General features: G+C 40.2%; 1 protein-coding gene across 3 annotated transcripts in view; it reads left to right on the top strand.

Annotated features, from left to right (window-relative positions):
* The first annotated feature begins 9,691 nt into the window (after nt 1-9,691).
* Nucleotides 9,692-23,784, top strand: part of Fyb (FYN binding protein) — a 155,732-nt gene continuing 141,639 nt past the window's right edge. For all 3 annotated transcript variants that reach the window (XM_013514953.1, XM_005386235.2, XM_013514955.1), the window contains exon 1: nt 9,692-9,768. In XM_013514953.1, the coding sequence (XP_013370407.1) occupies nt 9,766-9,768 (3 nt within the window). In that variant the 5' untranslated portion in view covers nt 9,692-9,765. The remainder of the gene's footprint in view (nt 9,769-23,784) is intronic.

Below are 23,784 nucleotides of genomic sequence, written 5' to 3'. Positions count from 1 at the left end.
TATGGAACAGAAAACCACCAGGACTTGCCAATTTAAGATCATGCCCCTGGAGATAGTCCTCGCTGCCAAGTGCAACGCAACATGCTTCACGAAAATCCTACCAACCTCTGAATTTTTTCTCTCTTAGGTCTATAATGCACCCCCAACCCATATAATGTTTCCATTCTTTATTCCCTAATGAAGAGTCAGCAATTAAATATGCCAGCACTGCTTTTTCCCACAGGCGATGCCAATCCCTTGCTAATAAAACAAAATTAAATTAAAAACAAAAATGTTGATTTAAAAGACTTTAAAGTTATTGCCAAACTGCTTTGTGTGATTAATATATTCCACCAGTTCCATTACCACAAGGCTGTACCATGCAATTTAGTTCTTATTTAAATAGTTATTTGGTTGGGTTATTCATTTATATGTGCATGCATTCATTTAGCAAGTAACTCTCCAAACACCTAACACACGCACAGCACTTTTATTAATCTTAGCTCTCCAATTTAACTTCACGCGTGCAAGGAAAAAAGTGTCTGTATTTGTAACCAAAGTGTGTTAGGTTAAATCTTGTAAAACTACCTTTATTTTAAAAAACAAAACAACCCCTCTAAGCAATTTTATATGGTCTAGTTTAATACCTAGCCTTAATACATAAGCACCTAAGAAACTTTAAAATTGGCTGTACAGTTTTATCTATGTAATGGCATAATATTTAAGGCCTGAGAATTTTTGGAAAGATTTAGAACTTGAAAGAAGGAAGGAAGGAAGAAAGGAAAGAAGGGTTTGAAATACAAAAAGCTGAATTCAAAATCAAAATTAATAAATGTTTATTTACATGTCAATAATACATGTCAACTTCATTAGTTATTAAACATTCTATGGATTTATGAATAAAATTTGTTGGTTTTTCTCGCTGCAGAAATTCTTAAAAATGCATGTGATTGGTGAGGTATTTCAGTAAATGAATTGTTCATAGGTGAACAATTTCAAAGATAAAATTTTAAAAATTACCCTTAAGTTTTTAACAGCAAACAAAAACGTTATTGGATATAGGATGCAGTTTAATATACATATTCAGTATATTATGGAGAAAGTATTCTAAAATAATCACCCACAGAGATCAAGAGAAGTCCTTTTTCCTGCCCCTCAAGCACTGGATGAAGCAGAAGGAATTATGATTTTTTATATGTATGTAAATATTGAATTCGGTACGTAAGCAATCCTCTAATGAAAGAATTTTTGATATGGAGTCTTTGGATCAAGGGAGAAATAGAAGTAATTGTTGAGAATTTCTTCCACTCTTATGAACTACAAATGTCAAGCAAATAAAGAGCTGAGATTTATATACATATATAATATATGATGAAGTACACCTCAGCCCTCAGATCCATGTTAATAGTGCCCCCCTCCAGCTTCTTACCCAAAGTGGCCTATCTGGCACAGAATTTTTCCAGCAGGGTGCGCCATTGAGATGCCAGAAACCACCCAAGAGTAATCAATCAGCACAACGAAGAAAGTCTCTGGCCTCAACAGGGAAAACCACTAGAAATTGGGAGACGTGACACCTTCTCAGGTCTCAGACAGCTTAGCCTGGACTGCTGTTGGACAAAGCAGTTACGGCTGAGTCGGCACGTGCTCCAACCGCGCAAGCTTTCTCAGGGGTGCACCACCAATTCAGGAGCAGGGACGTGTGGGGAGAGCAGTCTTCTGAAGTGCAGGCCATGCATTTGAAATCACACACTGAACCACTATCAAAAGAACGCAGAGAACGCATAGTTATTCATGTTTCTTAGGACTTGATAGGCTAAGAAAACTTTAGGGCTTTGCTGTGTTTCCATAATCTCCCCACCCTGGCTGGGGATACGGCTCAGCGGCACAAGCACCTTCCTAGCAAGCACAATGTCCTGAGTTTAATTCCCCGTACAAAAAAAAAGAAAACAAGAATTAATCCACCCACCCTTTTAAGATAGAGTTTTGCTATGTTGTTCAAGCTGGCCTTTAACTTATTACATAGCCTAGACTGGCCTTAGACTCACAGGAATTTTACTGCCTCAGCCTCCCGAGTGCTGCCATGACAGGCGTGCACCACCGCACTTTTACCGCTTTGTATACTCACAACTCAGGTTGCCTGTTCATTCCTCTTCCCACAGTCAGCACCAGCCTGTCTACTAATCAGTGTCGCAGATGTGGGTCAGAGTCCTCACCCAGCTTTACCCACTGTCCGCCTCCCGAGGCTTTTTCTGCAGCAAGACCTAACAACAGCAGCTCCTGAGTTTGTCCCTAGCGGTTTCTTAGGTAAAACAACCCAAAATGGCGGATCAAGACAAGGCTCGGGTAAGTTTATTTTTTAAACAGTGAAATAATGTTCACAAACACATAATTCACATCGCTGTCTCTGCTTCCCCGTCCCTTGCCCCTCCACCTTGGCTCATGGCCCTTACTCATTAACATTCTAAAACAAGCAAAATGGTCCAAGAGAAGGGAATCATGTGCTTAACAACAGACAAATTACGAGACCCCTAAGCCCTAAATACGCTTAGGAATAATAAAACTCTCTTTCATGGAATTGCCATGCTGATTCATGGAGACCATTCATATAAAATCTTGGCACCTAATAGAGAAGCAATTAAATAGTAGCTGTCATTATTTTCATTATACAAGGCTATTGGCCAAAATCCTTGAAAATATATAACTCTAACGTTTGTAAATCCGACAGCCAAGAAGATTCGAGCTGAATGTTGGAGATAATGGTATACGACAAAATAGTTTAAAGCTTTCCAGTAAATAGTTAATGGGCTCAGGGGTTTTTTGTTTGTTTGTTTTTGGGTTTTTTGTTTCAGTTTGGTTTGGTTTGGAGCTTGGGTTTTGAGGTGTGTCGTAGTTTGTTTGAACTGGTACAAGAAAGTACACTGAGCTGAGTGGCGTGTAAATAACAGAAATTTAGTTCTTACCGTTCTAGAGGTGATAAAGTCCAGTGCTGAGGATTTACCATTAAGTTCACAAGTGGTGTCTTCCTTACTTCGGGGAAGGGGCGAACACACTCTCTCAGGCCTCACTGGTGAGGTCACTAATCCCATTCCCAAGGGCTGTGCTCTCAGACCTAGTCATCCCCCCAAGGCCCTACTTCCTGCTATGATCCGCATTTAGGATTAGCTTTCAGTGCAGGAATTCGTGTTGGGGGCGCAGGCATTTAAATCACAGCAAAGAGTAGTTTTTTGTTGTACTGAAATGCACTATAGCATAAAGTTTACTATGTACTATTTAAATCTACCGTTCACTATTTTAATCATTTTTAAATGTGCAGTTAACTGGTGCCATTAAGGGCATTCACATTCTTGAACAAATATCTCCAGAACTTTGTCTTTATCCCAAACTGGAACCCTGTACTGCAATGGCAAGCAGAAACACCAAAACGACACCCAAGATTTGCAGGCAGGTTTATTCATGGTGACAGGCACTAACCAGGATCATTCCCCGAATATCAGGCCTCGCCGATCTCTGGCGGCTTACATGGAATAAGCAGGCAGCAAGTACAGAGGCAGAATGGCTTACCAACCGGGGCTTGGTTTACACAATGTGCATCACAGTGACCAGCTGTTTCTAAGAGACAGAAGCAACCGGAACTGGAACAACTATTACCCGAGCAACTAAGGTACTGAAGGACACTGATTGGAGGGGCCGTTTTCTGTTACATACCTATTAAACAATAACTACTATTCCACTTTCTCTGTAAATTTGACATTTTTTAGGTATTTCATATAAGTGGAATTTTAGAACATTTGTCCTTTTGTGTGTGACTTAATTCACTCAGCATAATGTCATCAAGACTCATTTATGTTGTAGCGTATATCAAGATTTGAATACTTTAGCATATATATACATGTATATGTATATATATATGCCATATTTTGTTTATCCATTCATCCATGGGTGGACACCTGTTTGCTTTCATCCTTTGAATAACGCTGCTGTGACTTCGGGTATATAGCTAACCCTTTGTGTCCCTGCTCTCAATTCTATCAGATATAAATCCAGAACTGAAGTTCTGAATTATACAGTAATGTATATTTAATTTTTTAAGGAATGCCATAGCATTTTCCATAACAGATGTTCAGTTTACTAATCTTGCCAATAATACCCAAGGATTTCAATTTAAAAGAGAAATTACACATGGCCAAATTTCTCTTTTATAATAGGCATCCTAATGGTTGTGTTTTTTCAGTGTGGTGTTAATTTGGATTTCCCTAATGGTCAGTGATATTTAATATCTTTTCGTGTTCTTATTATCTGTTTGTAGGTCCTGGGTGAAGAAATGTATGTTCGAATCTTCTGCCCAACCTTGCCCAGGTGGTTTGTTGAGTTGGTTAATCTTCATCAATTTTATTCCTCCTTTTCCCCTTCACCCTTCTGTTTCCCTCCTTCCCCTGATCCCCTCCCATCTCCAAATCTATCTCCATGTTTCTTATTATCTATCTTTTATTTTGCTCGTTGTTTATATTTTGGGTTTCTAATATTAGAGAAACCCTGCGACATTTAACCTTCTGTGTCTGATTTATTTCACTTAACATATAGTCTCAAGATGCATCCATTTCCCAGCGAATGACTCAAGTGTATCCTCTTAGGGCTGCAATTGGTATATAAACTGCATTTTCTTTACCTCTCTATCCACCGTTGCACACATAGGCCGCTTCCGTTGTTTAGTTACTGTGAATTGTGCTGCTTGTCATTGAACTGTGCAGGCGTCACAGTCATATGATGCCTTTGATTTCTTTGGAAAGATCACTAGAAGATCTATAGCTGGCTCAACTGAACTTTCAGTTTTAGTGTTTTGAGGAATCTCCATATTGATTTCCATAGTGATTGCACTAATTTACATTCTCACCAATCATGTAGAAATGTTTTCTTCCCCCACAATTTAGCCACAACTTAACCTGTTGTTTGAGTCCTGAACTAATAGCTATTCTCACCAGAGTAAAATGGAATCTCATTGCTGTTTTGATTTGCACTTACTTATTAACCAAACATGCTGAACAATTTTTCATGTACAGTACTTACGGATCATTTGAACTTCTTCCTTTGAGAAGTGTCTGTTCCTTTCAATTGCTGACATTTTGACTGGCTTTCCAAGTTAACTGGATTGATAAAAGACTTAAAGTCTACATAATTTTTCTGTTGTCTTAGTTCAGCAATTCTTTTGGTTTAGGAAGCATTTAGTATTGCACTTGTTGAATTTAAATACACTTTACCCATTCTATTGAAACATACTAGGAACTCTCCCACTGAAGGGGGAACTGATTTTTCACTGATGTTGATTACTAAATTATTTTTTCCAGCTCTTTAATATTCTGAAAGTTAAGATCTTCTTTCCTCAAAAATTGAAAGCAAAGAGGTCAAAAAATTCATCTTGTTTTTAGAAAAACAGTGAAAGAGAAAAAACCCAAATCAAACAAGTGCCTGTTTTCTTACACACCCTTCTAACTCACACCTTTTGTTTTTCTCTTCCTGCTACTCTTCATTTCACTGTTCCATATCTAGCCAAGCAGGAGTCCTAGAATTTCCTTGAATTTCTGTGAATCCGCTTCCTGAGTTCAAGTTTCTCTTTGCTGACATAGCTCAAATGCTCGTTGATAAAGAGATGAGTTTCTAAAATAGAAAGGTTTCAACTTGGAAGTTTGAGTCACTTAACATTTCTGAATTCTAATTTCATCACCAGAGAGCAGAGGGTAATGACCATCTTACAACGTTTGGCACTGTATTAGCCAATGATTCTTTAACAAGTTCCCGGAAATGACGGGCTTCAAAGGCTGTGGGCATGCAGTGCTAATATGCAAACCATGTATTACTGTCATCAGGGTCTATAGAGATCTTATGTGCCCAAAATGAGAAAGATTTGGTTGTTTTTTTCTCCCTACTTTGGAATCTTAGGATTAGAGGCAGTAATTTAAAAATTAATTCTCACTGGAGGCCAGGCTGGCTGATTTAGCAAGACACTGTCTCAAAAGAAAAAAAAAGTTACGGGCTCGGGATGTAGCTCAGTGGTAGCACCTTTAGCATGAACGTAGCCCTGGAAGCCTCAGCAACACCAAAAAAATAAAAAAGAAAGAAAGTTCATTTCCCTTTGCCATCTAGTGTCTAGACCTCAGGCTTTCCACCCAGCTGCTACCTTTAGTGAGCACTGGGGAGACAGGTATGCAACACAGTCTGAGCAAAAGCAGTTTTTATAAGACAAATATATGAAAGAAATATATGTATATCCCGGTGTTTGAAAAATTATCACTACTGTGCATTTTTTGAGCTACTTTTTCCTCCCACCAGCAGGAATGCTTTCAGTGACCATACTGTGGTAACATAGCTTTATCTTTTTGAAATGACACCACTTTACTTATTGTCTATAAACTTTGTTGCATTTCCTGTTTCATCTTCCTGCTCAGGGACTTATATATTTAATTGACTTCAAAGGAAATATACCTACAGGTATATGTATGTACTGTAATACACATACATGTATGTGTATGTAATATAAATATATGTATGTAGTGCAATGCACATACACATATATGTGTATAATATTGGACATATTTTTAAAATAAAGTGATACTGTTCCCCCAAATAAAAATATATGATGGGTCATTAGTTATAACTGAGAACTGTAGCCATTGCCTTTCTTGACTTAGCTGAAATACATGTGTTTGAGAAACTATTAAATGTATGTCAGTAACAACTAAAAATTTCCTTAATCTCCATTCAGAAATAAGCACAAGTTGAAATGGAACTGAGTTGAATGAATTGAAATTCAAAGCTCTCTTAAAGAGAAACTTGTCCAATTGGCTATAATGTCCACTGAGGAATGGCTTGAGTTCTGTTTATCCTGTAATTTTAATTCAACTTAATTGTAGAGCAAGTAAATCAAGATTGAAGATGATCTGCAGTTCTATAGTAGTGATAAAACAATGTTCATAAACTTAGCAGTAGACAGTGTCAGAAGTGAGGACTGCTTCAACCTGCACGTCTGGCCTGCTGATCTGTTGTTCCTGTGGCTAGTATATCACTTTCTTCCCCTTTTAGGGCACAGACTCTCAAATATGCTTGCACCTTGGAATCACTTAGATACCTCTGAAAAGGTCTGAACTCCTAAGTCTGAACTCCACAGATTTTGATTTAATGGTCTGAGATGAAACCTGGGACCTGGGATAGTTTGTAACAGTTTCACAGGTGAGTTGAATTCAAAGTCCGCCTGAGCACAACTGCTGTCAACACTAACCTGTACCTGCACTGTGGCAATCTCTGTTCCAACAGGTAGTAGGTAAGAGGCTTTCTTGTGAAGACAAGGAACGCCTGCATTTCAAGGCCTTCCTCCACAAAGCCAAAACCCTCCTTTCCATATACTTCCACCATGTTTTGGTCGTACTCTTCTCCATCTACCCATCTCTTCATTGTTTATTATTTGCCAGAGACTGCAAGGTCAAATTCAATGCCAAACTCTTCACCACACCCCTGTCCTTAGTCTCTGGCCATGCGGGGTAATTATCTTGTGTCTCTCTAGCTCTGGACTTGCTTCCTGCCCTGGCATCTTGATTTTGAAAAATATTTTCATTTTTAGACATAAAAAATAGAGAACATCTTTCCTTGAGAAAGAATTTGTACAGGAGCAGTAGTAATTAGTATTAGCTCACCATTAAGTATAGAAATTTTGTGACTACAATAACTAAACAGTATATACTTAAAACAAGATTTAGAAAATTGTGAGCCAAAACTAAGAAATCGGTGCCTTTCTTTTAAAATGGGCAACAAAGATGATCTTTGGTCTCAAACTTACTTTAGCATTGGGTTACACACTCAAAATAGAGCATCTAAATCCATACATCAGAAGGTGTGCAGAGAAATACTCTAGATAACTGGGAAGAATGACAACTTGGAATGTAATAAAGTCCCTCAAAGAGAAGCTTATCTAGCTCACAAATATGCTACATGGAAGTGTCTGATGCCAATAGTTATTACCCCCAAATTAATACATGATCCTAGATGGACATGTGCTTTATTTTATAAATGACCTAGATGACATTATAAGTTTATGAGTATTCCTACCATTTAAATATTATGATATAGGTTTTAATACAGAGTTGTTGATTAAAATTATTATGATCGTTTTATTCTTTTTTAAAGATTATCCATATTTTTTCACATAAGTGATACTTGCTCAAAACAGAAATCTCAGAAAACTCAGAAAAGTAGAAAACAAGAATTATTTTTACTAGTAATGCCTCCACCAAGTCAATCACTACTAACATTTTAGTGTGGGTCCACTAAAGAAAAAGAATGCAACCTGGGCTTTGTGGCACAAGTCTATAATCTCATCCCTTAGGAGGCTGAGGCAGGAAGATCTTAAGAGTTTGAGGCCAGCCTGGGCTACATAGTGAGTTCAAGACCAGCCTGAACTACATAGTGAAAGTCTGGCTCAACAGTAACAGAGAGTTGCTGGTGGGAATGCAGACTGGTGAAACCACTGTGGAAATCAGTTCAGAGATTCCTCAGCAAACTAGGTTTAGTGGTCCCATTCAATCCAGCTATTCCCCTTCTGGGTATTTCCCCAGAAGATCTGGAAACAGCATATCACAGCGATATATGTGCACCCATGTTCATAGCGGCACAATTTGTAATTGCTGAATTATGGAAACAACCCAAATGTCCATCCACCAAGGATTGGATTAAAAAATTGTGGTACTTTTATATAATGGAATATTACTCAGCTATAAAGAAGGATAAACTCAAGCCTTTTATAGGTAAATGGTTACAACTAGAGACCATACATATGAGTATGGTCTGAAATAAATCAGACCTGCATGTGTAAGCATCGTATTGTCTCACTAGTGTAAGACCTGAAAGAGTGAATAAAAACTAGGAGGTATGATAGACATTGTGCAACGAAAGGAAAATGCTCAAAAGTAAAGGGCTACTGGGGTGTGGGAAGAGAGAAGGGAAAGAAGGGAAAATTATGTACATATGAATATACAGGGTAGCTAACATAGTTGTACTACTGTCATCTATTGCCCTAGAGAAAGGAACAGTTAATGATTACTTGTTTGATCAATCTTGCATGTCTCTATTTGTTTTCCTGAGAAACCACTTTGAAGATATCAATAAGTAATACAACAACCATTGTTAATTTCCTACAACTTTGTCTGTAACTCTGTTTTGTTTGTATTGCTCTTATGCTATTTTGTAAACGGAAGTCTGTCTGTTAATATGTTTTCCTTTTTTTATTTTTTAAAATAAAAAAATTTTTAAAAAATAACAGAGACAGAGAGAATGGAGGAGGAGGAGGAAGGGGAGGAGGAAGAAGAACAGGAGGAGGAGGAGAAAAGACAGAAAGGAAGGAAGAAAAAAAGAAGGAAAGAAGGAAGGAAGGGAGTGAGAGAGACACACATATGCACTCATCTATATATTCCAAAACACAAACGTGTAAACCACACAGAATTTAATATCTACACACTTGTTCAAAAGCATGGTGTCCACCTTTCAGACTTCAAAGGTTCACATATTTCTGTTTTCATGTTATTAAAGTATAGCACAGCAAGGTAAACCTGGCCAGTTATACAAATGCTCGGAGGGCTGAGATAACATGCAAATACAGCCTCACATATCGATGTGTGAAGGCTGGTCAGACCACACAGCTCAGAAAAGGAAGTACACTCTTCAGAGCTAACGTGCACACTCACTGCCAGAGTCCAGCATCTTCGGGGTCACTGTGTGCAGCCTCATCGACTCTTTTCAATAAAAATGGTAAGTAGTAGATTTTATGACCCTCTCGTCTCCTGGCAGACGAGCTAATCTTCTCTATCAGCGAGGGGGTGGGGTGCTTCATGGCCAAGTCCCCAACGCCTTTGGAATTTTTCTTGGGCCAGTGTTGTGCTGTGTGCTGAGGAAGCTGCTGAGTCTTTATTACACCCGAGGAGAGACTGCCTTCAGGAGTTCCCTTTTCTGATTCTGTTCACCGGAACAGAGGAAGAACTGTGTCTTACAGAGAGGCCAGCTGTGTTCTTTGTCTTTGCCCCTGCAGAGAGTTGGGTGGCAGAACCAGGACAGTAGTCCAGCTTCTGAGCAGGAGGACTCTGGGTCTAGGATCCTAGTGGTGTATGCCAGGCAGCACTGCTGCTGCTCAGGCCATTGGGTAACACAGAAGATTTTGCAAAAGAAGTTCTTTGGCTTGAGAAATGCATTTTATTATTTTAATTAAGAGAAATAAACAAAACCCAAGCGATCTAAATCCTTGGGACAGTTTGTGTTCCCAAAGTTAACTAAAAGCCATTATTTGGAGAACATTACAGTAGTGAGTTCTCCAAATAATATAACATAAAAAGTAAGTTAACCTCTGATGTACCTGAACCACAGCACTGATATTCCACCTCACTGTTTCCCATTATTTCTTGGTAAGGAAACAGCCTCTGGAATCCATGTGGAATTAGCCTCCTTGAGTCCAGAAGACAGCCGCTCTCTGTCCCACACCATCTCCACCTCCACCCCCCCAGTCCCTTAGAAGTGTGCTGCCCTCCTCTAACAGGGAGAAGGGTTTCCTTTAGCTGTCTCTGGCGAGCAGACAGGAATGGAAAGGAATTCTACACTTGCTGCACAGGAGGGCAGGGGGTCTGGAAACTGAGTCAAGACTGGGATGGTGCAGAGGTGAGAAGTAGAATCTTTCTGTGAGGGAGAGAGGGAGCAGGAAGAGAGATGGACTGGAGGGACTGCCACAGGATGGGCGTGCACAGAGGTGAGGCAGTGATAGCCCCGCCCTCCCTAAAGCTACGCCTGGCTGTGGCCAGGTGAGGGGGGACCGAGAAACCCTGGCCTGGTTTGCAGTCTTTAGGCACAAGATTCTTAGAAAACAGCTTGACCTTATGGTATTGACACGCCCTTCAAAAATAAACAAAGGCCTCCTGGTTTACAAAGAGCAGCAGCATGTGGATTTTCTTAGGGGAAACAGCATAAGAAAAGAAAGGTTAACTGAATAATGTGTACTTAGGGGACATATACATAATGTTTTCCTAAATGACTACTACTTTCTTATAAATGTAACACATCCCTTAATAAACCTCTTGGAAAAATGGACATGCAGAAATGAGACGAGAAACATTTTCTACAGTCCTTTCACCCAAGGGAGAATCATTGTTAGTAGCGATTCCTGTGGAATTTCATTATTTTAAACACATATTTTATAAGTATAATTTTCTGTTATATTTTCTAAACCATTTCTTCACCTTCTTCTATTGTTTTGTTTTGTTTTGTTTGTTTCTTTCCGGTACTGAGAATCGAACTCACGACCTCACACTTGCCAGGCAGGCTCTGTGCCGCTGAGCTAAATCCCCAGTTCTTCTTCACCTTCTTTTAAAAATTGAAGTATCTTGAATGATTTCTCAGTTATAATATCACTTCGAGTGATAAGACAGATTTCATAAATCTAGCATTTCTTTCTTTCTTTGTTGTTCACTTAGGGTTTTTGAGTCAGTGTCTCACTATGCAGATCAGGCTGGCCTCAAACACATGGCAGTTCTCCTGGCTCAGTTTCCCAAGGGCTAGGGTTATGGGCATGTATGACACATCCAGCTTTCCATAATTTATCTTAATTATTTCATTGGGTCAAAAAAAATTTTTTGAGACAGGATTTTGTAGTTGAGACTGGCCTTGAACTCATTATCTGGAGCAGGCGGGCCTCTAACTCTCAGCAGTCCTCCTGCCTCAGCACCCCAAGGGCTGGCATTACAGGCGTGTGCCACCACGCCCAGATGGGTCAAAATTTTGATTTTTTTCTTTGTTGCTTTCTCACTTAGGATACTAGTGTGGGACATTTCAATTGTTTTTTCTTTACATTTTCTTTTTTATGATTATATGAAAAAGACTTCTTTTATATGGAAGCATTCTTTTATATACACTGATGGTTTTTCCTGGACAGAACTATAAGAAAATGAAGTAGATGAAAAATATGCATACTTAAGACTACTAACACAAGTTTCCTCCTTAATAAACTACGTATTTCAAGTTTGCTTAGGAATAGTGGCATAGTAAGTAAATTTCCCCGTAGAATTATGGTACTTATGTACACATTCCGGTCTTTGTAGATGGTCAAGTTATACATAAGACAGAAGTATTTTCCCTTTAATTTCTCTCTCCACATCACTGCCTTTGATAGTCTGTAGCAATGAAAGAATGACACTGCTTTTTCTCCTTGAAAGACGTCATAGGGCAGCCAAAAGTCTGCATTTCTGGTTTCTTGAGCATTAGCTTTGGTTACTAGTCACATGCTTTCATTTTTTTTCAAATCACTGAAGCTCTGAGTCTGTTTTCTTATCCAGAGATGATAATGATAGTAATTACTCCTCTGTATGGTTGGGCTCTGTAAGATCGCAGTCATGAAGCACCTACTGCCCTGCAGTCAGGGGCTAGACACTGGGTGAATGTTGGTCTCCTTCCTTCCAACCCCGATGCATAATTTCTTAGGAGGTATAGAACCTTGCAGGGAAGGAACACAAGAGGAGACCGCTACTGGCAATGAATACTGGCAAAAACACTCACTGAATTCCATACAGGAAATGATTTGATATGATAAAATGATAAAACATGTCATTTTATAGCTGCGTAACCTGAGTCTGAAGCGGGTAAACCATTTGTTCACAATCATATAGCTACTAAATATTGGGGCTGGGATTTGAGCACAATTTTCTCTGTTCTTAGAGCCTGAGCATTTCTATTATGCTGCCTGCTAGAAAGTGCCTAGGATGCCAACCTAATGGTTGAAGTCTGGTCTTTGGAATCACCAGGCTAGTGACCATCTCTGGTAGTGCTGGTGATCAGCTGTCGTAGCTACTTCTGCTTATGGCTGCCAGAAGTTTTCCTATTTTCAGAATGCTTACTTCACTGAGATGTTGCCGATGCACCGGGATGGGAGCCTGGAGGGTCCCTGGCTTAGTGTTTCTTCACTGCAGGGCACAGAAAGGGAGATTAAATGATGAAACATTGTCCCTCTCCTCCCCAAGCTCACCTTCTGTATTCCTGCTGTGACTGATATCCACCTCGTCCAGGCTGACCGAGGAAGGACAACTGGGACCCTGTCTTGGGACCGTGTTGTGGGCCAGTAGTTACTGGGAAATCCACCTGCCTTGCCCTCTCTATATAATTTATTGGTAGGGAAATTGGTGAAGGACATAGGTACTTGGTGTGGTATGAGGTTAAACGTATCAGACTTGAAGACTGATCAGCTTTGGACACGCAGTGCTGACTCATCCTCTACCTAGCAGGGAGCACTGGGAACCGGGCTCAGTCGCTCCACTCTCCCTGTGGATCTTGAGGTCTCTCCAGAAATTCAGGAAAGGCACAGGATGGCCCAAGGTTTCCCGATGTTCTTCATAATAAGTTACATCTTAGTCCGTTTTGGCTGCTCGAATAAATACCTGGATTTTAGAAGTGGAAACGTGAGGACAATAGGGTCCTCCTTCTCAACTCTCTGCCCTTAGACAAATCAGCGCACCTGCAGTTCTTTTTGTTTGTTTGTTTGTTTGTTTTGTTTTTCTTCCGACACCAAGAATTGAACTTAGGACCTTGAGCTTGCCAGGCAGGCGTCACCTACAGTTCTAAAGCAGAAGTAACAGAAGCATTATTCTCACCTGAGAAGCATTTTTAGGTACATTTCCAATTTTGAAATTTGCTGAAAAAAACCTGGAGTAACAGATTTTCTAATAATGCACCATTTTTTTATATTCCCGTACCAAGGAGAAAGATATTTTATGCACAATTCTTTGGTTTTAAGAAACAAAGTAGAAATTTTTTTATTTCTTGTTTGTTCTGCTCTTTTCATTTGTCCTTCAGTCTGCACATGAACTTCTGACAGAAGGAATGTGCTCGTGGTGTGTGTAGCCACCTGTCCATGCAGCAAAGGTTTACTGAGCCCTACTCCATGGCTGGGCCTCGCAGGCAGGGATCCGTGGGCACCGCACTCACGAACCTGGCTTCCTACAGCTTCCACTGACTGTGCGGCCTTCAGACTTCAGCCTGCATCAGTCAGAGTCAGCTGGAAGGTCAAGCGTAGGCCTGAGAACTTGCGTTTTCATCGAGTTCTGGCTGAGGCTGATATTGTGGGGCCAGGGCCCTTGCTTGAGAACCATTGCTTCCTGAAGCGATAGATCAAAACATCAAAGCAAACAAATAAGTGAAACTTTGTCCTGCTCTCTGAAGGGTAACTAAGGACCCAAGACAGGAGACGAGGGGAGGCAGCCTCTCTAGGTGGTCAGGGATGGGGGGAGGCTGAAGCGAGAGCAGTGCTCCTCCACGCGGACTGCGCACTGCAAGGGCGGGAACGGTGGATAAACCATGCCCAGGCAACAGCCCCCTGAAACCAGTGAAACAGAAACCCAAAGTAGGGTGAGGGTCAAGGATGGTGGCATCAAAAAGCAAGAGTGAGCTGGGCATGGGGACAGTGGGCAAAGGGCACTTCAGATGGAGGAAGTGGCGGGTGAAGAGAACGCGGGTCAGGCATGCACCTGGCTCTGAGAGGCCAGAGCGGCAGGAGGACAAGCAGAGAAGGAGAATGGTTTAAGGGCTAGGCAGTCATACTGAAGACATCAAAGGGTGTCTTGGTCCATTGGGGCTGCTCAGATAAATGCATTGTCCTGGGACTCTTATAAACGAAAGAAATCTCTATCTTAATGAACAGTTTTGGAAGCTACGAAGTCCGAGGTCAGGGTGTCATCATGCAGTGAGCCCCTCTTCCAGGTGGCAGACTGCTGACTCTTGGCTCAAACGGTAGAAGAGGCAAACCAGCTCCCTTGGCCTCTTTTGTAAGGGCTGTAAGCCCATTCCTGAGGGTGCAGCTGAGCTCGTGAAATAAGCACTTCCTCAGCGCTCCACCTCTTAATACCGCTGTCTTGGCGGTTAAGATTTCAGCCCTTGAATTTTGGAGGACAGGAGCGTTAGGACCGTAAGTCTGACCTTACGCCTGTTCACCACAGCAAACGTTGGGACTCTACAGCAAAGAGTGGGAGCTGTTCTCTGGGGACATTTGGGGTCAGGTTCCTTCTCTAGTGCGTCTTCTCTGCACAGCCTTCATCTTGGCTTGAGGTTTAAATAGCAGCTTTTTTTTTCCTTCATGGTCCTTCAAATCATGCTACCCAAATTGGAATATTTCCAAGCTAGAGAATAAGTGTATCATTTTTGAAGGGAACAGGGCCTAGAACACACAAATGACTAACTTCGAGGACTGCAGCAGACCCCTAGTTGAGAGCTAGTATCTCAGAGATCCGTTTCTCTGTGCAGGCTGGCCTTCCAAACCACATTTTTCACGAGGAGAGAGAGTCTTTTTCCCTAAGTAAACGGGAGAGCTTCGGTTATAATTGTGAATGATGCGCTGATAGCCCACACGGAATTGCATTCATCTCCTACTCTCTCCCTCCCCACCCCGGTTTATGCAGATCCTTCCTTCTGCAGAAGAGGCCACCCACCTTGTGCAGCCACCTGGTCCGTTATGTTATAAAGCAAAAACTCCTGTGCAATAACAAGCAAATTTAAAGCCAGAGAGGAAAGGTTTGAATTCTAGACCGCTTTTTTCATTCCTACCGTAGAATACAGTGAACCTGAGAGGGAAGGCGAGGGGCTGGTCTGCGAGCGCGGGTTAAAGCACCCTCGCTTTGCGCACCCTTGTTCTTGAACTGAGTGTGTGTGGGCTTCAGTTCTGGATTTGGCAGCCGCAATATTGTTTCCTTAATTCCTGGGCAGGCATTTAATCCGATCTTTCTTTACCCACATGACCTTCTCTCTTTAAAATACCGTGTAATAACACAAAACAATGTTATATGTTATGCTGTATGTGAACACATGTTCATATACGCACTACACCTATTCAGTGCACATTAGCACTTTGGCAACTGTTTAGAAAACAGAAAAGGACTAGCTAAAGCCTCCTTTTTGCCCCCTTTTAGTTCTGCGCCTTCGTTCCTTCAGCAGAGGAGCACCTATTTTGAGAGTAACATGTAGCCTTCCTAGCCATGTTTTTATACTTCTATTTCATCTGTGTTGACCTCCAACCAGACAGCAGTGTTTTGCATGTGGGTTTGTCGGTATTGTTGTTTTTATAATTTCTACAATTTGCTTTCTTTCACTCTACAAAGTTATATTTTTAAGATATATCCACCCAGGCACCATGTGGCTCTGCTTCAATCTATTATGTAATTGCTGTGTAATTCTATTATAGTTTCTTCATCTATCCTCCAAAGTTTAATTTGTTGCCACTGTTTCAATTTTAAAGAATGCTGAGATAAACATTCTTTTCCGTAGAGGGTATGTGAAACTTCAAGTTTATTGGATATTAGGAATTTGTTCTAAAGTCATTCTAACGTATTAAAAATTGCCATTTCTCTTTTTAATTAGTACCCGTGTGCAGTACATAGTGTTTACATTTCTGTGGGGAGTTGGTACATGTACATAACACATCTTAATTCTTTTTTTCATCTCCTATCTCCTCCCTCTATCCTCCTCCCCATCTCTTGATCCCTCTCCTTTTCTTTGTTCTTTGTACTATTTGCAATACATGTTTACATCATTCCTGAAACTTGTCAGATTTCTGGATAAAGCTATGATAATTTGTTATATGAAAAACCGTTCATCACTGGTGTTCTAGTTTTAATTTTCCTGAGTATATCAGAAATGGAAAATGCTGTCCTAAATTTATTGACCATTCAGGTAGCCTCTTCAGTACATTGCCTCCAGTGCATTTTGTTCATTTTTTATAAATTATCTTTCCCCTGTATTAATTATGTGCATTGAAAATTTCATTCTTTTACTCTATACTTTATCTGGTCTTGCTGTCTCTCTTTACCCAAAATTTTACATCACAATAATGCCAAATGTTAGAATAAGTCTTTTATCATTATAAAGTTATTCTATACCATCAAATATTAAAGCTACTTCCTAATTTTTCCTTGAACCATTTTAAGATCTGATTTGCATGTTTAGATTTTTCATCATGAGGATTGTGTTTATATTCATGATGGGAGAGAGGCATCAAGTATTTTTCCATATGAGCACCAATTATGATTAACTTGATCTCTCCTCTTTCCCCAGCATTTTTCAATGCCTCCTCTGTCTTCTGTGTGTCCATTTCCTATGCATATGGGCTCTGCTTATAGGCTCCTTACTCTTACATGTTACTCAATATAGTCCATAAAATTCCATGCCTATGTCATTTTTTTTTAATATCTTATTCTTTTCCTCTGGATTCCTATATCCTCTTACAATTACATGTAACCTTTGCCCACTGTTTAACAATTTCTAAAATGATTCAATATTTCTAGCATTATCCTTGCCAACACAGCAAGAACCTTAACAGTGTAATTACCCATGAACACAATCCTCCACTCCTATTTCCAGTTCTTTAAACTTCTGCTTGGAGAGAATGAGCATCATTTTCATGCACATTTAATTGGCCAAAATGAGTCACATGATCATACCTCAGTTAACATAGCAGTGTGTAATCCACAGGCATTCAGTGTCCTGGCAAAAAACAAGGGCACCAACTTGGAAAAAGCGTAATATTATATACTGCACTGTATAGTGATCTTTGTGTGACTGGTGACCTCATTATTTTAACTTCACTGCTAAATAACAGTTTATCTGATATAAGTTCTCTAAATTAATAGTTACTTTTCCTCAGCACTTTACAGACTTCACTGACTTCTGACTTATACTGTTGGTAAAGTAACTGTGCTTTGAAGACAAACTGTCATTCCCTGTAAATGAAGTTCTGTCATGCTCTTCAAAGTGTTTGTCTTTAAATTCTGTGGCTTGGCTTGGCTTCATAGAGATATGAGTTTATTTTTATTTATCCTGTATGATAATCACAGTACCAATTTAAAGCAAAGGTCAAACAAATATTTGTTCTAAAGAGCTGGACATTGGTTTTTTCAGGCTGTTTTCAGGCAGCTACTTACCTCTCCCATTTCGTGTAGCATCAAAGCATGGACAGTACATAAACAAATGTCTGTTACTGTACTCTAAGAAAACTTTATTTATAAAAACAAGGCATGGGATCTAGGAATGGTAGAGAGGGGAGTGGAAGGGGAAGTAAAAGGATCAGGCTGTGATATATATATAACTAATATCCCATGGTTAATATATTCATTATGTATCACAAATATATACTAACAAATTTTTAAAAAATAAATAAAACTAGACAGTGAGCTGGCTTTGTCTCCACAGACTGTGGTTGCCACCTCCTTATATAAAATCTATGACTAGCTGGACATAGTGGCACACGCCTATAATTCCAGCACTCAGGAGGCTGAGGCAGGAGGATCATTGTGAGTTCAAGACCAGCCTGGGTTACAAAGTGAGCTTAAGGCCAACCTGAACTGCATAGCGAGAGACCCTGTCTCAAAAAAACAAAAACAAAAACAAAAAAACTATGACTAAATGACTTTCTTCTGTTCTGTAAAATTCTCATTCCCTCTTCAAAAACCATCATCCCACCTTTTCTTCCTACTTCCTTTTTTATTTTTCTGGTCTAGTGTTTCTACTAAATGAAAGTCTCAACCTATCTATCCTCCCCAGTTTTAACTGTTCTTCCAAATTTTATATTCGTGTATCCTCTCTGGAATGAAGTCTAAATCCATTTATCAGATTCATCTTCCAATTCACTAATTGTTCCTCCACCTGTGTCTAAAATGCCCAGTGTTCTCAGTTTTCCACAATACTTTCTCTGTATTACACTAACTTCACAAATCCTAGAAGCCCGAGATGCAGGTAGATCAGGCCAGTTACTCACTTTACCTGCACCCAATGAAGATTTTGTCCCATCTATTGAGCTTTTATTTCAGTGATTAAGTTTTTATTTCTTTTTTTAATTGGTTGTTTTTCTTAACAACATATTCTTGCCTGCTATGTGTTGAGTTTTGTTCCAAATATCCTTTGAGTATTATTCTAGTTCTTGGTAGATCTGAAATTCTTAAAAAGATTTTCAGATTGTTCTATCATTTTAGTTTAATCTGATGTAAACCCTTATTGAATTGTTGATGTTGGGTTCTACCTCTTATCAATAGTTATGTTAGTGTATCTTGAAATCTTGTATTGTAGATGAATTTTTAGGAGGTTGGTCGTCATTTTCCTCCTCCCTGCAGTCATTTCACACCCTCAGGTGCTGTTCTTCCATCCACTGACCCTTCCTAGGCCTCCAGCCCAGAGCTGTTATCTGTAGTGAACAGTAGGTTTCAGGCTTCCGATATTCCTGGACAGTGACTATGGCATCTGAGAGTTGCTCCTGGCTGTAGGGCTGTATCTAGTCCAGGAGTTTTCAACCTTAGCACTCTTGCACATTATAGGACGTTTAGTAGGATCTCGGGTTCCGCCAACTAGATGTCAATAGCACCTCCTCCTTTCTCCTCACCACTGTTACAACACAAAGCATTTTCAGTTGTTTTAAAGCAGCCTGAGCTGGGAAGGAGAACAGAATCCCCCCTGGCTGAGAATCGCTGGAGGACCCCAGTCCTGGCGGCAGAGCACTTAGTCTCCTTTCTTGTGCTGAAGAGACTTCCTCCCTGCGCTTGCTGGCTCAGGCTGTCAGGGTCGCCGAGGGAGAGGAACTGAGGAAGCCCTTCACGCTGACTCACTCCCCAGCCTGCTGGGCTCATCCATTGCGTGCATTTCTGTTCTCTTTCTGATGCAGAAAGGTTTGTTTTATTTTGAAGTGCAATTGTCTTTCAAATTTTCCCATTTTATATTCAGCCTATTACTGAACATGTGTTGGGTCAGCGAGAAAACCTCAAAAATTTAAGTTGATGCCTCTTCTCTATCTCTTTTCTTTCCTTTCAGCTTCAGATGTTTCCTTTCTCTTCTCTCCATTTGTCATTGGTCAGTGGTATTGTGTAGATCAACAAATGAAGGGAAATGTGTCAGCGTGAGGGTGGACGTGATGCTGGGAGAAATAGCTAGGCTCCTTCCAGACCCTCATCACCACAGTCTGCCCCACCCCAGCCTCCTGAGAAGGGTTCTTAATGTGGCTTCCTCAACAAGCGGCCTCAAGGCCACTTGGACACCTAACAAAATGTTTGGGTTCCATCCTGCCGGGTAAGAAATTCTGGGGGTGCAGCCCAGACACCTACTCATTAACAAGCCCCCCAGGTGATTCTGGTGCATACTGTGGCTTGAGATCACCTATACTGACTCACCTAAAGGCTCTTTGGATCAGTGGTTCTCAGCCTAGCTGCACACTTAAAACTACCTGCTTAAGTTTAAAATATACAGCTGTTTGAGCCCCACCTACCACAGATTCTCCTCTATTTCCTTAGTGACTCAGAGCCTCTTTTCTTTTTATTCCCCAAATTACTGTACTAAAACATCCAGCCAAAGTTTGCTCCAGTTATTCATTTACTACACACCCCATTTGGATCATCACTCACGCCAGCATTTCTTAAACTTTAAGTGGAGCTTGGTGAAGTTTTGGTGAAGGAAATTGAAAGCGATGTGTTCCGAGACTGAACTTCCTGGGTCTGAACCTCATTTCTGCCCATGACCAGCTGTGTGATTTTGAACAGTTCACCCTTTCTGTGATTCAGTTGCCCCATGTAGGAGGGGGATAAATCACTCCCCCTACCCAGTAGGGCTATTGTAAGTGTGACACAGGTTAATAGACGAATGTCTTCAGAACAGTGCCTGCTACCCTGCAGAAGCTGTGCACAAATATTTTAAAATAATTATTTGTAAGTGAAACATGCAAAGATCATAAAAAGTAAACGTAAGTTAAAATAAGTATTTTGACCAGGTAAAGTAAGAAATGTTTCAGTTTCATTTCACACAGTCGTAAAGCAAGGGTAGTTGTGACAAAGGGTGTTTGTGTGAGAAGCAGAATATGCGGATTGTCAGTCAATGAACAACACCATGATCCACACATCTAAGAAGCACATGATAGGCCAGGCATGGTGGCGGACGCCTGTAATCCCAGCACTTGGGAGGCTGAAGCAGGAGGATTGTTGCAAGTTCAAGACCAGCTGGGCTACAAAGTGAGATCAAAACCAGTCTGAACTGCATAGTGAGACCGTGTCTCAAAAAGACAAAAAAAAACACAAAAAAACAAGAAACAGAAGCATGTGATAAAGATACACTGTGTCTGATATTTGCAAGAACAAGGTTTTATCTCCTATGGGTACTAGGGTCAGTAGTTATGAAATAAGGAAGTAGAAAGAGAGCAGTAGGTCATCAAGAAGAAACTTCTAATGCTCAACAAGCCATTCTTGTGATTTTTTCTGAAACAAGATGCAGAATATACAAAACAAAACAAAAAAAAACCAAGTGTTTTGAGACGGAAAATTTTAAAAATGTTTAAAAAATGGTTTTTTTGTTCTAATACAGACACCATTTGCTTTATAAGGCCTATTTTCCCTTGAAATGCTATATGCTTTTTCAAAACATTGATAAAATTAACATTTTTCATAAAGAAGTTTCAAGGTTTCACCGTATGCCTTTTAAAACTAAACTAGTATAATTATAGAACTAGAGTTCAGAATCACTTTCTATTCTCAGATTTGAGCCTCAAAAGCTGATAAGCCAATCATAAATTCAACACTTATATAAGGCTGGGCAGAAACTAAAAGAAGTAGCGATGAAATAAATATCTGCTGCATTTCACTTATGACATCATTTAGATGAAAGAATTCCAGCGGACTCTAGTAAAAACAAACACCTTGACAGACACTGGGAAGTTCATTTATGTGAATATGCAGACATAGTGCAAAGAAATTACTAGGAATTGTATTTACTGCAACTTAGAAAAACAGTTGAGCTTATCACAAAAGAACATTCATCTGAGAGAAACTAATTTTACCGCGCGTACCCACAAGTGCATGAGACAGCGTTTCAGAGCCGGGTGGAGTTACAGGAGCGGAGTTCCTACCACTGCGACAGAGCGGAGAAAGATACTCTGTTTGGATTAGTCATTAGGAGGTGGAGCCGGGTGATGTGGGGAGTTTCCAAACTTAATTATCAAGCAAATGGAGAAAAGACTGTAAAGGTGGAATTGTTTTAACTTCTGATTTCTAATCAGGGGCCCCTGGAAGCTACCTAGCTTGCAAAGTGCAGCAGGTTTCAATTCCAGAAGTAAAAGTTAACCAACCCGAGCAAGCGTTACTCATCTGACAAGCAGAGCAGGGAGGGAGGGAGGGCACTCCCAAAGTGTAGCCAGCGTAACCATGTTTGATGACTTATTAGGTATGTCAAATCATATAGAATGTTCCGTGTGTCTCGAATCTTCTGCGTCTTTGTTTTTCTTGCTCTGCTGCCCCTTCCTAAAGTGCTATTTAATTTGTAAGCCACATACACTCCCTAAAATGGGCAGCCAGCACATTCCTAGGAAGTGATGCCAGACCTGCTCTTTGATCAGTAAGAAAACTGGCCTCTCTTTTCTACCAGACAGACAGGTAGCCAGTCTGGAGGTGGAAGAATAATGTCTTCCTGGCTAAGAAACTTGCAAGAACTAGAAACATCTTCGCATTTGTAGTATCATACCCGTGTTATTGTTTCCATTGTTAAGGTCTACATTTCACTGCCTGGTTATAAACACTGCATTCATAAATACCTGTAATTCAAGATTGTGTTTGACAGTGTGTTATGTTAGTTATTCTAATCAATTTATACCTTTAAGTACACCAGAGCCAGGGTGGAGACAAAAAAAGACAGATGCTGCTTAAAATTCAGGCTCCTTGTAGCTACCTGCTGAGTGGAGAAGCTTTGACTCTGCAGTAAAGTTCAGCTTTCTCCAGCTCTCTGGGTAGCTCTGCTTCTCACTGGAGGAATGCTGCTCCATTCCTCCCACCCCAGCCTCAGAAGCTGAGTCAGTCCACAACAGACCAGCTTCATTATCTTACCCAAGCCCATCCTATGTTACTTGTTTAGTTTCTGAGAAGACCCCGAAGCAGAAGGTTTCCCTTTCTGGAAGGGAACTGTTTTTCCCTTTAGTAGCTCTAGATGGATAAAAGGAGTCTGTGTAAGGCTGGGGAAACTTTGTCTTCCGGATAGGCAGCAGATTTTGGAGAAGTTTGGGTCGTACATGGTGTCTAGTGTGGAAAATGAGATCAAATTGAAATACACACCAGCTTGCTGGTATTTCTGAGTATTCTGTGTATTCTGAGTATTCTGGTATTTCTGTGCATGCACATAGAGAATTTGGTTAAAATTTGGTATCAAGTAGAATTTGTTTCTGTTTTTGTTTTTTGAGGCAAGGTGTCATGCAGTTCAGGCTGGCCTCAAGCTCAGGGATTCTCCTGCCTCAGCCTCCCGAGTGCTGGGATTACAGGTGTGTGCCACCACACCCAGAGCTCAAATAAAATATTTATGACTGCAATTAGTTTGAAATGCATCCTCCCCCCTAAAAGAAGTAAAAAGATAAATAGATAATGGGATAAAGTAAAAGCAATTATAACAAAATTGTGAAGTATAGGAGAGAGATATATTGATGTTTACTTTCAACTTCATTTTCAGTTTTTGTATATGTGTGAAATTTTTATAATAAAATGTGAGAAGGGAGAGCTTAAATGTCTGACAGACTGGGAAAGTGCAGCTACGGACTATTTTACAATATTTCACTGTCAATACTTTTAACTCATACATTCAAGCAGCCATCGTTATCCAGTGAATGAGATGTCAGTGATAAACCTTTTCCCTTCAAGTGCCATTTTATCATTTCCTCTCATAAAACTGAGATGCCTGATGATAAAGTTTTCAAAAAACAAAACTTAAGCTCCTTTTGACAGACCAGATCTGACCCCCTTCTTT

Source organism: Chinchilla lanigera, unplaced genomic scaffold, assembly GCF_000276665.1.
Source record: "Chinchilla lanigera isolate Chin_1 unplaced genomic scaffold, ChiLan1.0 scaffold00025, whole genome shotgun sequence".
Classification (NCBI taxonomy): domain Eukaryota; kingdom Metazoa; phylum Chordata; class Mammalia; order Rodentia; family Chinchillidae; genus Chinchilla; species Chinchilla lanigera.
This window is presented reverse-complemented; position numbering and strand designations above follow the sequence as displayed.